Genomic DNA, 16,911 nt, shown 5'->3' on the forward strand with positions numbered 1-16,911 from the left:
TCATCTTGATTTATTTTATGCATGATATTGTCTTGATTGTTTTTAGGGCTGTCGCTTTCTATTAAAACTAGTTGGACATAAAATAAAGCATGAAGCTTTTTTTTCAGTGTCTGAGGAGAAGGCAAATGTGCTCTGTCCACAGTCACGAAGAAGGGGAAAAGTGGGATAATTTAGAATGACAACAGCCAATTATGTTCCCCTAAATTCTCTGAGCAATTTTCAAAATCTAGATATTTACCTCATTTTGACACTCAGCTTTTCTTTGAGGTCATAGATGGAATCAAATAATGTCCCCAAAGACAGACTTTCCCAAACCAAAACACCATATTCTTTTAGGCTAGGTTGGGAAGACTTTGGTATCTTTAATAAAATATTGCTTCCCTGAGAAGATGAGCAATATTTTTCAATTGTGGGCTCCATCATCAGCTACTTGTCAAAATAAACTGTTTATCTTCCAATTTAAGAGTCACCAGATCTGCTATAGCTGTTGACAGAAGCTTCCTCTCTGGCAGTCTTATCTGGTTTGACTCTTGGATACGAACAGCATGGAGTCTAAAATCAAAACAAGTCTCAGATTTTAGTGAAACTTTTCAGGATACTTACAAACTGCAACTAGAGGGAAACTCACCCTTCCTTTTGCTAGATTAAAGAGACTTGCAACTATATATTCCATGGATTTGTAATTTAGATGAAAAATATGATACTTTTTTTTATGGTGAGTCCAGAGTCTCTCTAACTTCCCCTTTCTTTTCTTAGGAAAGATAGCCTGGGATTTCTGGGTCAAAATCAGTTTATTTTTAATGAGTCAGAATGATACAAAATGAAATACTGAAAGAACCTTTTTTTTTTTTTAACTACTTACTTTCATAGTAGTTTTAATTTTATTTAGGTTCTCTTTTAACCCAGTGCTTCCACTTGTCAAGTATTTCTAGTGGAGTAATCCTGGTGAATGGTTTCTGAGAACCATAACAAAAACAGATAAAAGCATCCATTTTTATATGAATGTAAGAAAACCCAATGGTGGCACCTAGAAAGCCCAAATGAAATATAGAGGCTGAGAATAACCCTTTGGTTTCTAGCTGTTGAAGAAAAAGCTTTAATGTTCACCACGATCAGATTAGAAATTGTGAGGACTCTAATCGCCGGGCGGCGACGATGAGACGATGAGACTCTCCAGTGCATTTACTGAATGGCACCCCGGTCTGCAGGCCTCAGTTCACGCTGAAGGGCTTATAAAGGAACAATCCCATGATACATATTGTTCTTTCTCGTAGACATTTTTAAGGATGTTCATTATCAATGGCTTTCAGATTTGGCCATTTATCAGAATCATTTGAATTGCTTTTAAACAGTGCAGATTTCCAAGCCCACCTCAAGCCCATTCAATCTGAACTTCTGAGCAAGGGGTAGGGGCAACATGTGTTACAAAAGTATCTTCTCAAGTGATCTGATGCAGTGGGTAGGGACGTGGGAGCCCTGGCACAGCATCTTTCAACATAGATAACCAAAAAAGTTATCTCCAGGCCCCGTGCTAGCACCAGTGATCCTATGTCTGAGCAAATACATTTATTTTTATTTCCTGGATACTGTGATTCATATAACCGATTGTGTTGCTCTTTTTGCATTGATTCAAGTGAAGCCTAAGAGGCAAATATGGCTCCTTCTAGCAACAATATGGGAAGAAAATAGTGGCCCTTTGACTATTAACAGTTCTGTCTTCATCTTCTCCTTCTTCAAAGGTCTCATTTCTCCCTGGCTTCTGTTTCTTCACCAAATTATTTCTTATATATATATATTTTTTTCTACCTTTTTACCCCCTTCACCCATTTCTCCCATCTCCCAGCTCCCCACCTCTGGCAGCCACTGATCTGTTCTCTATCTCTGAGCTTGAAGCTGATGTTTATAAGGGAGATCATAGGATATTTGTCTTTGTCTGACTTATTTCACTCAGCATGATGCCCTCGAGGTGCATCCATGTTGTCACAAATGGCAAGATTTCATCTTTTTTTATGGCTAAATATATAATATGTAATATATAATACATAATTATATATACATTATACATATATGTATAACATACTATACATTACTGAATATTATATATATATATATCTCACAGTGTCTTTATCTATTCTTCCATCAATGAATACTTAACTTGCTTCCATATCTTGGCCATTGTAAATGATGCTGCAGTGTGCATGGGGGTGCAGATAATTTCTCAAATTAGTGTGCTCATTGTCTTCTGATAAATACCTGGCAGTGGAATTTCTGGATCATATAACATTTTCTGTTTTTAATTTTTTGGGGAAAATATTTTTAATTTCATATTTGGTTTTATGGCAGGTATTTTTGTACTTTGCCTCAAATCCTGTGTGGAACAAAGTGTGACAGAAATAAATAATAAGTACTATCCTAAATATTTGTATAAGCCTTGATGATTTTTTTCTTCACTTGAATTGGGGTGTTTGAATTTACTGTTTCTTAATTTAAAAACGCAGTTTAGGGTAAATCACAGCAGAAATCACAACATAAACCTGGTTGCAGGTGGTGCCTGGCTGAAGGTTTGTTTAATCACCTTTTGCCCTCTGGGGGAGTGTGAGTGGAGTGGGGAGCATATCATTTGCTGTATCTCGTTTCCATAAAAGACAAGGACATGTAGTCTAACTTTATTCAGAATGAAATCAGCAGAGTAAAAACACAGCAGTTACAGATATGAAAAAGAACTTGATTCCTTGACAAAATCAGTCCTAAAGGAGTAGGAGTGGACCGTAGCTGTGCTCCACTTTACATACAGCTACATAGGAAGACAAAGGTGATCTCTAGAACATCTTATGAAAACAAAACAAGCAACTGGTGGATCCAAGAAAATCATTTGTGGTCATAGTCTGCATGAGGTGGCTCAAGTTTGCTTTTAATCCAAGCCTGGTATTTCTGGGTTATTAGGGTGTAGATTCCAGGCTTTTTGGCATCACCACATTCACGACCTGCAGAGACTAAGGCATAAAAGGCACCTTTGCAAACCAAAGGGCCACCCGAGTCACCCTAGAAAAGAAGAAAATAGATATTTGGTGAGAAGCTGTTGAACTTTTTCTGCCATCAATGACTCATTACTCAAAAGATTGTTATGTGGGTCCTTGGTTTCCCTGTGTCCTGAAAAGTGTCCGATACAGCCCCTTACTCAGTGTGGGTTGTCTCTGTCTCTGGCCAGGGCAATGATTCTGTTCATCTGTCTGTCTGTCTCTACGTCCCTGTGTCTGTCTAGGACCATATTTCCATCCATCTGTCTGTGTGTTTGTCTATCTCTCTGTCCATGTCCCTGTCTCTGTAGGATTACATATGTATACAAAGATCGGTAATCAATGATATAGAACTTTATTCATTAAGGAATGAGTAGATATAAAGTTTAAAGTAATTCACTGAAATGAAAGAAATGTTTAAGTTGTGAACTTCATTTTGGTGCTCACAGAGCTGACACCAAGTTGCTACTGAGATGGGCAGAAAAGAGAAATGTATCGTAGTAAATACATTGGTGGCAGGGACTCTATCTTATTTTTTTTTTTTTTTTTTTTTTTTTTCTATCTTATTTTTTATCCTGTTTTTGCATTCACCTATAATTGAACATAATGTTCTGCATATACACAGCACCTCGTAAATCCATCCTCAGTGAACTGATTCTTGAGGACTCAGAACTAAACATGTAACTAAAATTCTGTCAAGGAAAATCACAGGGTGATAGGAGGGGGCTTTCAAATCTGAAGAGCAGCCTTTGCCTCTGCTGTCACTCACATTGTGAACTGCAGCACTTTATGCTCTGGTTGCCATGGAAATAGAGGCTTAGGGGTATGACAATCTTGGGGCACAGCAAATACACGTGATCTTTAAAATCACCATGCTCTCCGCTCGACAATGCTTCATACAGTATGCTGTGAACAGTGCATTGTAATTCCTCAAAAATTAGTAATCAATCCATCTGTGTGATTTGTCACCTGTAATCACGAACACCTGTTTTTTTACTGCCTCAGGAAACAAAAGATTCTGAAAAGTATGACTCCTGTTCCTTTTAGTCAATGTGTCAACGTTATTTAAGAAACAGACACTAGGGGATCCCTGGGTGGCTACACGGTTTAGCGCTTGCCTTCAGCCCAGAGTGTGATCCTGGAGTCCCAGGATCGAGTCCTACGTGGGGAGCCTGCTTCTCCCTCTGCCTGTGTCTCTGCCTCTTTCTCTCTCTCTGTGTGTTTCTCATGAATAAATAAATAAAATCTTAAAAAAAAAAGAAACACACACTATATATTTGAGCTTCTTGCATTTGAGCCTTCTAACACCTCTCTATTGATTACCTTGAATGGTGGGTTTGGGGGGGGGGCAGAGAGGGAGTTATCTTTCAGTCACCACTAGTGACCTCAGCCAAAGTTAGGCTTTCTAAGGACTGTGACATCCCCCAGAAGAAGCCTGTAAACATTATCAGATATAGTCTGTCATCTTGATTAACAGACATTGAATGAGTACTTATGTGTTGGGGACGTTCTTATGAGTTGTTCACGCTGGTAGATGAGAAAGAACAGAGAACTCAGTGCAGGACTGGAGAGGAACTCTCTGGAGTTGTGATTTTGTGTTCTCTGTCCCTCTCCTCTGTGCTAGGGAGCAAATGGAGCCTTGACTGCATATAGTACAGCGCTCTGAGATGCCTATTTGACTGACAGACTCTTACCTGGCAGGAATCCTTCTGGCCTCTGGTGTCTCCTGCACATACCATGTCTGCAGTTATAATAGGGTTGTGGTTGTAATAACTTGGGCTGTTGCAAAGTTTTCGATTTATGATAGTAACAGTGACTTCACGAAGGGTATCAGAGATCCTTAAATATTGTGGGTCAGTGGCTCCCCAGCCAGTAACCTGGCATTTTGTTCCAGCTCTGATATCATTTTTGGAGCTTGGGTGGAGCAGCTGGACATATTTGTCAAGCGTTGCAGCCGTGTGAAGCTGACAGATTGAAAAGAGAATAAATGATCATTCATTCCCAGTAGTATTCTGCTATTAGTCTGAGCAATATATGTGTGGTCCCTCTGGTCTAGGAAGGCATCCCTCTTCTTGAATCTACTTTGGTGGTAGCCTGCAGCTGTATTTGTGGTTGTTGCTTTTCTGAAATGCTCTCCAACCCCTGTAGAGCTCAATGATGCTTGGGGAGGGAGCTTAGACAGAGCAGGAATTTTGCCCAGTCTTAAGCAAACTGGCCTTTGCTCTGCATTGGATGGTTTTCTGTGGAATAACATCCATAGGTCATGACTTTGAGGGCTGGGCTGTTTCCTGCAGGATAAGACCCTTGAGTATGGTCTAGACTAAGTTTGAACTAAACTAAGTATGGTCTAGACTAAGTTATAACTCACTTACGTGTCCCTGAATTCACTTGTCTCTGTTGCATATAGGACTTGTATTTTTTATTTGTTAATGATAAAAGCACTTGGGAAAAAGGCTTTCAAAGGGGGATCCTTGGATTTGTTGGGATGTTCCCTCCCACATATATGAGCATCAGGGCTGCTTTTCCTTGTTTAAACACAGATCTGATGCATTGGTGATAAATTCTTGTTTCTTTCAAAGCAGTATGTGGAGTAAAATGGGCCCTTCCAGGATATATCACAATTACCTCAAACATGTGGCTGGTGCTAACAAAATGTTTTTATGTAACAACTGAACTATGGTGTATAAGAATGCTGGAGAAATGGAAGGAAGGCAACACTACATACCTTAATCAGCATAATGTCATTTGACTTATGATGTGATATAAATCTTGAGAATGGTATAAATTTTTCAACCTCAAATGTTTGTTTGGAGGCTTCATTCTTTGAGAGAGAGTGTGCTCCTAAAATCACTTTGAACAACTGGACTTTTTCATGCCTAAAAAAAGAAAGAATAGAAGTAACAGATCAAATCCCAAATAGCCTAGTGAGGAAGAGAAATGGTGGAAGACATACAGGAACAAGGACCATCTCCAAGGTAACCTATTTGGATTAGGTGGAGTGACAGAGGTCTTAGTGGACCCAAGCATGAATGAATGATATCAAAGGCCAAAAGACTTTCTCTCAGACCCACCCCACTTCCCTAGTATCGCAAAAGAATATCAGGACTTATATCCTACTTATATCCTACTGTGAAGAAAAGAAGTAAAATTCTAATTGACTGATATCAAGTTTACAACAAAATTATATTAATATATGTAAAATGAAATTATGCTTCTCAAGTTGTGGGTTGAGATTTCTACCCACCATTGTTAATTTTTAATTAAGGTAAAATATACAGAACATAAAATTTATAACTTAAACCATTTTTAAATGCACAGTTCCATGGCATTAAATATATTTACATTGTTGGTCATTTATAACTACCATCAATCTCCAGAACTTTTTCATCTTCTCAACATTGTTTTAGTAACTAAAAGGTAAAGACTCAACTGGGCATTTGCTAATCTGGTATATCCAGACCTCAACCCAGGCCAACATGGGGAATAAGATCCATTATGTGGCTGTCAGATAAGCTATGTTCTGTCCTGTTAATTAGAAAGATAATTCAGACAAGGATAGAAAGCTTTCCTCAAGGTGAAAAATCACTCCTGATTTGAAATATAGATACCGTAGGGTTAGTAGCCATTGATAACTCCACTGTGGAGATTTAGAGGATATAAAAAGATGAGTAAGATAAAGAAACAACAGTTGTTTTTTTGTTTTGTTTTGTTTTGTTTTGTCTTACCCCAGTAATATACAGCTCCAGTACCAATGTTTTGATAGTGCCACAATTGATTTGATTCACTGCATGTTGAACAAAATTATATTTACCTCTAGTTATGAAAATAGAAATATGTTTTTTTGAGATCTTGACAACACCTTGGGGCATTCAGCATACTATAAAAAAAATCCCATTTTGATGTGTGCCATTAGGAATCAGCTACAAATCCGTTAGAAAGCAGGGAAGATTCTAAAAAGACTTACACTCGTTTACATTTAACTACTTCATTGTCACTTGGAAAAGGGATCAAGATAGATTACATTAAAAACATCCATACCCACATAAGTCAGACGGAGAAAGACAAAAACCATAGGATTTTGCTTATATGTGGAATCTAAAAAAAATACAAAGCAAATGAACAAACAGAAACAGATTCACAGACACATAGAACAAACTGGTGGTCACAGAGGGGAAGGGTGGGCGGATAGGCAAAATAGGTGAAGGGAATTAAGAGGTACAGACTTTCAGTTATAAAATAACTCAAGGCGTTGAAAAGTACAGCAGAGGGAATATAGTAAATAGTATTGCAATAACTTTAATGACAGTATGTGAGTATACTCATAGTGAGTATTTCATGATGTGCGTAATTGTCAAATCACTATGTTATACATCTGAAACTCATAATATTGTATGTCAACCATACTTCAATTAAAAATAAAAACAGAAGCACCTGGGTGGCTCAATGGTTGAGCATCTGCCTTTGGCTCAGAGGGGCAATCCCGGGGTCCCATGGTGGAGTCCCACATCTGGCTCCCCTTGAGGAGCCTGCTTTTCCCCCTGCCTATGTCACTGTGTCTCTCATATGTAAATAAATAAAATCTTAAAAAAAATTTTTTTTTAAATTAAAATAAATAAACACACACATTCATTCATACTCTCAGATTAAAGATTAATAGGAATTAAAAGCCACAGAAACATACAGAAAAAAGAAGAAAGTGTTGTATCAGGTTTGAAAAATAAGCTCAGGACTACGATGGCATAGGTTTGCATATGGTAGGGCTCTGACTGCCGGGAATGACCACTCTTCAGTTTCTACCAAAAGAGTTTATTTTGGTCTATTTTGGGAATTTCAGCTCTATTTGTTGAAAAGTTTGCCTATTGCAAAATCAGGATGGGGATGAAATTTCTCAAAGGATGTGGATCAGATTTCCTAGGATTGATTTAAACTCAAATTCAACATACTCATGAAACCCAAACTTTGGGGGGAGGGGACAGTGGAGAATGATAACAAATCCCCAGGACTGCTGCTTTAACAGAAAAGATGGATACATGCATAAATAATGAACACAAGGATGGCTGTGGGGTATAAATGCAGGTGTAGAAGATGAATTTTGATTAGAGGATGGATGCTGAGAAAATTTTTGGTTTTCCTCATCTTTTGTCAATTTCCTTGATTAGTTAATGCCTTTGAAATATTTTGGTTATTTTTCTCTCCACTGGGACATGTTAATACTCAAAATAATGCAAACAGACCATGAATGGTTTCAGACTTTCCATTTCCTGATACACTTCAGCTGTAATCTATACTACAAAGTTCATTTTTTCTCCCCACAGGATACCTGGAATTACCTGAGTTCTAGGATGCCACCTCCTTAGCTAAACACAGGTCTGAATTCACACAGAAAAGTAATAAAGCAGTGTTTTCATTTGTTTATTGTAGGGTTTCTCCACGGGTGGTCTTTGCTTCAGAATTATCTGGAGATGCATGTTTAAAATGCAGCTTTCTGAGTTCCACCCTGGACTTACCTAGAACAAAACTACATGTAGAGCAGGAACCAAGGTGTTGCTTAAATAATCTTTTTCTGTCTACTGAAACATCATTTCTTTTTTTTTTTTTTAAGATTTTATTTATTTGAGAGAGAGAGAGAGAGCACAAATGAGGAGGGTGGAACAGAGGGAGAAGGAGAAGGAGACTCCACACTGATCAGGAAACCCAATACCGGGCTTGATCCCAAGACCCAGAGATCATGACCTGAACAGAAGGCAGACAATCAGCCCACTGAGCCATCCAGGCTCCCCAAAACATCATTTCTACTGGGCCTAAAAAGAACCCTTCCACAGTGTTGTTCAAGCTGATATATTGTATAGCCCTAATTGATGGAAGAGTTCTTTGGCCAAAGATGACACACATGATAAGTAGGGAAACCGAGCTTTTGTGATTCCAAGTCCAGTGTTCTTTTCCATGAAACTTCTGGAAGCCCCATGCCAAGCCCCATCAGGCTTCTTATTTCCTCTGCCAGTTTACCTTGACACTGAGCTGTGTTTCTGCTTTGGCCCACTCCTCCAGGGCTGACAAAGACAGAGTCCTTACTCCCTGGAGGTCTCTTTAGTCTAAGAGAGGAAGGAATTACCTGGCTGTCAGAGAGGGATTGTTACAGTCCCATCCTCAACATGCCTTGGTCATCAGACTTATGCCTCAGTGACTACCATGGAAGGTACAGATAATAACATGATGACATGATATAAAAGTTATTATGTTACTGTGCTGTGCCATGTTTTGTGCTAACAGTTTACATATTGTCCCTCAGTATTAGGATTATCCGCACTTTGCAGATGAGAAGACAGGCTCAGGTAACTTCACAAACTTGAGAAAGCCCCATCGATATTAAGGGGAGGCTCCAGGATGCAAATGCAAGTGGGATTGCAGCTCATCTGGTTTGAGCCCAGGCCTGAACCTTCACCATTCCACTCTGGATGCCCTGAGAGGTCTGAGATGGGGTGAGGCCACGTGGAAGGGGCTGTGCCAGTTCATCTAATTTATAGCCCAGGCAGGTGAGAGAAGTGGGGCTCAGTGTGTGTGGGGGATTCAAGAAGACAGTGGAAAACAACTGGTGAGAGTTTTGCTTCTGATAAATTGAAATGTTGAAAAGATTAGACAAGAAGCTTTTTAATGGGTTTCCTTTTACAGTTGGCAAGGCAACTAATAGAAGGGCCAAGAGATGCAGTAAGGACTGTGTGGATGGGTAGAGAGAAGGGGGCACCTCAGATTTGGCTTCCTTCACCATGAGAGCTGAGCCTGGAGTTAGTAAGCTATTCCCCTAGGATACTTGGGAGTACATTTGTGGGAAGCCACCATTAAACTATTTCATAAATATTTTGGATTTCATAAAGCTTAATATTTTTCCAAGCACCAAACCGCCTACATTTTTACACCCAAGTGTCCTGGAGAGGAAATTTGATCCACATATTCTGGAGTTCTTTAAACTCTGGCCATTTAAAATGGTATTTAGCAAGAGTTGGTTTTTCTTTTCTTTTCTTTTTTTTTTTTTTTTTAATTCCAAGATCTCTTTTCCCCAATTTGTCAGTTTGAGGACCCACTCCTATCAAGTCAAGTTCACTTGACAAAATTTTAAATTCAAATTAATAATATTATATACTTTTGGATAGCACTTTATTGGCTTGTGAAGGACTTCACACACTGTTTATGGCTTAGAAAAAAAAGAAAGTCCTCCAATTTATTTCCTTCTTTCTATCCAGCCTTTGTTGAACATTTATAATAAGTCAAGGTCTGTGTCTGGGGAAGTTAGAATCCATCTGAATGTGTGCTGTAAGGATATTTGAAGATGTACGTATTTTGAATTGAATGAACATTTTTTGATAGTCACCCTCTGCCTGGCTGGTCCCCAGGAGACAAGTGCTCTAAAAGGGACAGAAATGATAGGGACACAAGAGTGATTTCTATGACAGCTAAAACTCCATTTGAATGAAGTAGCCATATTAAACTGGAGATTAGTAGCTTGCTATTTAGAAATAAAGCAGAAATTCTCACTTTCTGCAGGCTTCAAAATTTCTAAATTTGTGACTAGTCTTATTAAAATGGGGGCAATCGACATGGAGAAACAAATCAATTCAGTTGTTCCATGGCCTGGCAAGCAAACCATTATGGCTTTTCCTTTTGCAAAGGTTGCAGTATCCTAAGAAGAATTTGGGACTTTTTTAGCTGGGGTAAGAGAATCGCAGACTGAAATGTACTTTGAGAAAGTTTCTGTTCTAAGCATCTCAGGGAAATAGATCTTTCTTTCCTTGTAGAAATCTTCTATAACTTTTTTTTTTTTTTCCCTGCTGGGAAGCTTGTTGCCCTCTTACAGCTGTGATTCCCAAACTGTGGGCCTCAGGCCTCTGGGGTTGGAGGTGGGGCATAGGAGTTAACATAAGAGCTCTAAAAATCTATTAACAAAGCAGGCTTCTCCTACATATAGCAATAACAGCTGCAACTTATTTGTGCTTACTGTATGCTAAGCATATTAAAATATTCAAATAGGTACTATTTAATTCTCCAAACCCCATGAAGCAGGAACTACTATTATCATTCTCCTTTTGTAAAATGGGAAAGTAGAGGTGCGAATCCAGGCTGCCTTATGAGGTCAGGAACACCGCTGCTCCAATTCCTACCATCGCTGCCTTCCCTGGCCCTCCACAGAGGACTTGGATCTGTCCAATGGCCTGCCTGGGAGAAGTGCCCAGATCTCCTTGAAAATGAAAACTCAGGGCAGAAAACTCGGATGTGCAAGAGAGAAAGTAAACCCCATCTGTTGATCAGTAATTAGAGAAGCTGACAGTAGATCAAAATCTTGCCATTCACCACAGCATGGATGGACTTAGAGGACATTATGCTTGAAGAAAAAAGCCAGAGAAAAACAAATACCATATGATTTCACTTATATGTGGAACCTAAAAACAAAACAAAACAAAACAAAAAAAAACAGTAACAACAAAAAAGAGAGAAACAGACTCACAAATACGGAGAACAAAGTGGTGGTTGCCAGCGGGCAGGAGTGGGGGGATGAACAAAATGGGCAAACAATTAAGAGCTACAAACTTCCAGTTAAAAATAAGTAAGTCACGGAGATGAAAAATATAGCACAGAGAATTGAGTCAATAATATTGTAATACACTTAATCATGGTGAGCCTATCATAATGAACGTAATTATTGAATCACTATGTTTTATACCTGAAATTAATTTTAATATGATATGACAACTATATTTCAATGAAAGAAATACACACATATATATGATGGAACTGTTATTCATACCCCTTGACATTACATCGCTGTTCATCAAACATTACTGTGCTCATTAAACTTAGAATGTTAGAAACATAATTCTCTTCTGGGAGAGGTGAGCTTCGCTTCTAGCTGGTGGAGGTAAAACACACAAGCCCAGAGTAGGTACTCACCGAGGGCGGCAGTGGGCTGCTGATAGCACCCATTGTGGGTGAATCAGCACTCCTCCACAGAGATGTTGGCCACGGTACTGAATGGAGGCCATGAATGGCCTGGAATGTGCCGGCACTTCTCTCCCTCCAATAATCTCCATGCTGAAACCTGCAGAAGAAGACCCAAAGATTTAATATGAAAGATCCAAGAAGATTATTTCATGTAATTCTTTTAACAGTCATTATATCATTTCAAAGATTTAAAAAACACTACAATCACCTAATAGCTATTATAATTTTACTGATAAGCAATTGTATAATACACTTAATAATATATAACATATAATTGTATATAACTTAATGATTTAATGATAAATATAACTCATAATAAAGTTTAGAGGGATAGACATGGTTGTGAAAAATCATTTTAATCTATCAGTAACAACACAATCACTAGAAATTCATTTAATGCACAGATGTGGTAGGTATAGGAGATACTTACACTGTGCAGTCATGTAAGCTCCAGCAATTAGGAAAAATAGAGAAAAAGAAGAAAACTTCATCATTTTAATAGCTGTAAGAAGCTTAGATGAAATATTCTGACTGGTGAAGGGAGAAGGTTCTAAAGACTGAGCTTTGACTTTGAAAGTTTAATCTTTCTCACCACAAGTGTTCCAGACAGTAGTGTTGGAACGTGAATGTTGGTTTTTCACACCTATGTTTAAAAGTGCCTATCAATTTGAGGAGACCAGATCTATGGTTTTAGCACTTTTTATATGCATATGTAATAAAGAACTCATTACAGGAGGTAACTATCTTCAATATTTGTATGAGTACTCATGTTATAAATGGTGAAAAAATAAAAAATATCCAAGTGATAAGAACTTAATAAAGTTGCAGACAGAATCCAAAGATGTTCATTGCTCTATGGCAATACATATTATTTTTTCCTGGTGGAAAAAGGTGCCTATCATATTTGGTTTCTCTCTATTTTCAATTTGGACATAGATTTATTATGTGGAGAGACATGGAACCTTGCATAAATTGTGATTACATTGCAATAGGGCTTAGGTAAAGTCCGAACATCATCCAGAAAAACCCATATATTTTGTAGCAAACTTATTCCTACTCATACTATTTACTCTAAATTTGACTAAATTTTTATTAATTTTAGTTACATTTTTGAGAGGTTTCATAATATATTAGAGAGGAACAAGAGTAACATATTTTTAATTCCAAGTCTCTCCTTTATACTCATTTTTAATTGAAAATAATCATGTGATTATCCAGGGCATTGATAATATCTTTTAAAAATCAGAGACCAAAAAAAAAAATAAATAAAAATAAAAATCAGAGACCACATTCCATAATTCTCCCCAAGAACAGATGATCTTTTGCCAGGCTTTCTATGGAACTTTCTCCTTCACTACCAAAGCTATTAGACTTAAGACTCTACAAGATTCTATTTGTGCTTCATACTGATCATCAGCACAAATTTTATAAAATGAGTACAAATAGATAAATCTGGCACTGAAACCCCAATCCAGAAATACTGACCAAGATTTACCTTGAATTAATAGAACTTATTTTCTTTTTTCTAAAATGTATGCATCCTATCCTCTTTATATATATATATATATATATATATATATATATATATATATATATATATAAGAATTGAAGTCCAGAGCTGTTATACTTGGCAGATTCCAAGAAAGTCCTACCAAATTGTTGCTTTTTTAGCATAAGACAATAGGAATAATAATAAACAATATTATAAAGGTATATGCTATATAATTTAATTATATAAGTGCAGTGTCTTAAATTATTTTCAAAATTCTCTTTACATGATTATTTATATATTTTCATGTCTTATGTTTGCGAGGCAGGCAAGTCAACTATTATATTACAACTGAAGAAACAGGCTCAGGGAGGCTAAGTAGTTTATCTAAGGTAACACAGCATATGGAACTAGAACCAAATTATTTGCTTGACCTGAAATAATTTGTATGTTAATAAATACACTGTCAGAGCACAGAATTTGAAAAATATCCTGTTTTCACCTTACAAGGATACAGCAATAGGAAAGCTCTTCTGCATGTTAAATAAGTGGAATTAACAACAAAACAAATGTAGAATAGTGACTTCCTGTTGCAGAGTCCTGTGGGTGAGACAAGGAGGAGCTGGGTTAAGAAAAGCCTGTGCTGCTGAAGCGAGCACAAGAAAAGCCACAAATGTAAACCAATTTGTTAGTGCCAGCCAAATGTCCTTACGAATTTTCAAGTCATCCTTGTCACTGCTAATGTACCTTAAGGAAATCCCACATAAGCCACTTTTCCAAGCTGTAAAGTGGACCTGATGATTCCAATTATCTGCTATATCCCAGTGATGTTGGGCACATAAGGAAATTAACGTGTGACCTGCGGAAGTGGTTTGAACTCTGAGGAGGAAATGAACTGTGTAAGAGGCAAAGTTTCATTTCTGGAGGAGTTGGGAAGCATGGTTAAAAACATCTCTCAGCTGCTTATTTCTGTGTAGAGAGGACTAATATGCACCTAGCTTTTTCCAAATTGCTAAGCATTTTCAACTGAATTTCCAGGGAGGTGGCCGTCAGTCTTGTTTTGTGGATGGAGACTTGCTGGAGATTACAGAGCTAGCAGGTGGCGGAGTCAGTTCTTAAACACTTATGTGCTGGCCCTGGGCTCGGGCTCCATCGTTGCTTTCAACCTGACCACATCCCTCCACTGCCTTGAGAAGTCCCTGGGGTTTAGATGTGCTGAAAGATAAGCTGGCTCTGCAGAGGGGGAAAGGGATTTAGCCATATACACTGCAATTAGACATGGGTGAGATTTAGTTCAATTGGGAGGACAGTCTCATAACTCTTTCTTGTAGCTGACCTGGAAAATTCTGAGAATCAATTTGGTTTATAGTAATGAGTTATTTGCTTTTGGCTTCAGACCGATGGACCAGTTAATAGTATCATTTGTTATTATATTCAGGATCCTGGATTTGAGAACAGTGAGCTGTGTAACATGATGAGCTCGGCGATCCAATTTATTTCTGGGTGTTGGTTTTGTTCTGTTGAGTCTGCTGTGGAGAGAGCTGTGTTTGCTTTGGATGGGGCTTTGCAGCAGCTGTGCTGGGCTGAGCGAGTGTGAGGTGGTGCTCAGAGCCAGGTTGGCTTCTCGAACCAGGGACCTTGCGTCTGCCTTTGCTGCATGATGTTCAGCAGTCCTCATTTGCTGCTCTGAGAGATGCTGTTTTTGAGCACAGAGTTTTTGTTTTCCTTCATCCCTCCTCTCTCTTTTGGTCCTCCAATGTTTTAGGAGACCCTCATAGAACAGCTGTCTGCCCAAAGACCACGTGTGGTTCTCTCCATTAGGCTGCTTTCTTTACCAGACTAGACACCTGCTTCATCACGTTCATTAGCCACGCCCTCTAAAGCCATGTTGCTCAGAACAGGGTCCCAACTGTCTCCGTCCGTGACCTGTTCATCACCCACCAGGGGCAAACTGAGGACAGAAACCAAGTCAGTTTAGAAGAAATTATAGCCATTTACCAGGGCTCCACACTAATTTATTTTAGTTAATGAAATTCTACTTATTATCTGTTCAGTCTAACCATAAAACAGGGCATATATTCTTTATGCCTTTTATAAAACTTAATTTTTCTATTCACTTATGTTGCATCGTATAAAGTATCAGTCCACAGTGGACTGACTGAAACCAAACAAAATAACAACAAAAACCCAAAACACCTGGTCTTCTCCGCAGGTAGTTTGACCACTGCTCTGTAGGCACAGCTGCAAAGCAGATCTGTTTCAAGCCCTTCCCTTCTCTTCCTTTTTAGCCTCCTTTGAAAAAATTTCCCAACACTGAGATTTCCAAGACTCCCCTGGCTGCCCAATCCTCAAAAGTCCTAGAATTTGGCAGAGTTCCCCTGGGTCCTTCCTTTATGGCCCACCACCCAAAAGCCTTGATTTCTGTCCAATAATGGCTTAACTCATTTGGTAAATGAATCTGCTAGCAATTATAATAAAGTATGGCAGTTTTGAAAATTGGCTGGAATGGTTACTGGGATGCCATATGATGACATTGTGTCCAAAGGTCCTAAGAAAATATACATCCACTTTCACATTCCACCCATGCCTCTCTTGAGATTTCTTAAAACGGATGAGCTTGAGAACAATCATTAAGGAAAGCAAAGTTCCCCTTGACTGGGACCTGGGCTGGGGCTTTGGCCTGAACCTCAAGGGTAGAAGGTTTCTCAGTGGTCTTGGTAGTCAATGGTTTCTCTTTGGCAGAGACATTGGGTGAACTGGGTTGCAGCTGATGCAGTTCTGCTTTTTCCTGAGCTATTTAAATGCTCCTGAAAATCGCTCCAAGGCCTCCTCTTGGTGGAATGGTAGTGGGGATGAGAGTGGGTTGGAAGGAAATTTGTTGTATCTTCCTCCTTCTTAACTTTCTTCGTCAGAACATATTTTGCATATGAATCACCTTCCTTTCTTAAATATGAATGTTTCCTACCCACCACTGCTGAGTTAAGTAACACAATAGTCCTTTCACCTCCTCCTTCCTTAACTCCAAGTCAGTTAAGGGATAGTAGCAGCGGACAAGAAGAGCAATGGCTAAATACAGGATGTAGGCAGAAGGATCAACCATGGGAAAACACTTCTAGTGTTGGCTCCAGGCAACTGCCAAGCTGGGTGCCTGGTCAGACACTGTCTTTCTCTCAGCTGTTTTTCCAGGTACAAGCTGACATCTCTTTCTTTTCTTCTACAGGGTGGCTTTTGAGTTCATTTTCACTGAGCTGAAATGTTATGGGAGAGATGAGGGAAGTCCCACTTGGGGTGGTCCCTGAGATGTCCTGAACCTGAGGCAGATCCAGAAAATTTTGCACTCATGCTGTCTGCAGTCTTTGTCCTCAAAGATTTACACATGTGAAAATCCTTTCACCAGGAATGACTGCCAAAGGA

At 38.7% G+C, this 16,911-nt stretch overlaps 1 protein-coding gene across 1 annotated transcript; it reads right to left on the reverse strand.

Moving 5' to 3' along the window:
- Window positions 1–2,654: 2,654 nt before the first annotated feature.
- GZMK (granzyme K) lies at window positions 2,655–12,654 on the reverse strand. Its single transcript, XM_025434625.3, has 5 exons — window positions 12,439–12,654; window positions 11,958–12,105; window positions 5,743–5,893; window positions 4,712–4,981; window positions 2,655–3,042 (listed from the first exon to the last, which is right to left on the reverse strand). The coding sequence occupies exons 1-5, from the start codon at window positions 12,500–12,502 to the stop codon at window positions 2,869–2,871; spliced, it is 807 nt and encodes a 268-aa protein (XP_025290410.1). The 5' UTR covers window positions 12,503–12,654; the 3' UTR covers window positions 2,655–2,868.
- Between the last annotated feature and the right edge of the window lie 4,257 nt (window positions 12,655–16,911).

The sequence above is a fragment of the Canis lupus genome, chromosome 4, assembly GCF_003254725.2.
Source record: "Canis lupus dingo isolate Sandy chromosome 4, ASM325472v2, whole genome shotgun sequence".
In the NCBI taxonomy this organism is placed as follows: Eukaryota; Metazoa; Chordata; class Mammalia; order Carnivora; family Canidae; genus Canis; species Canis lupus.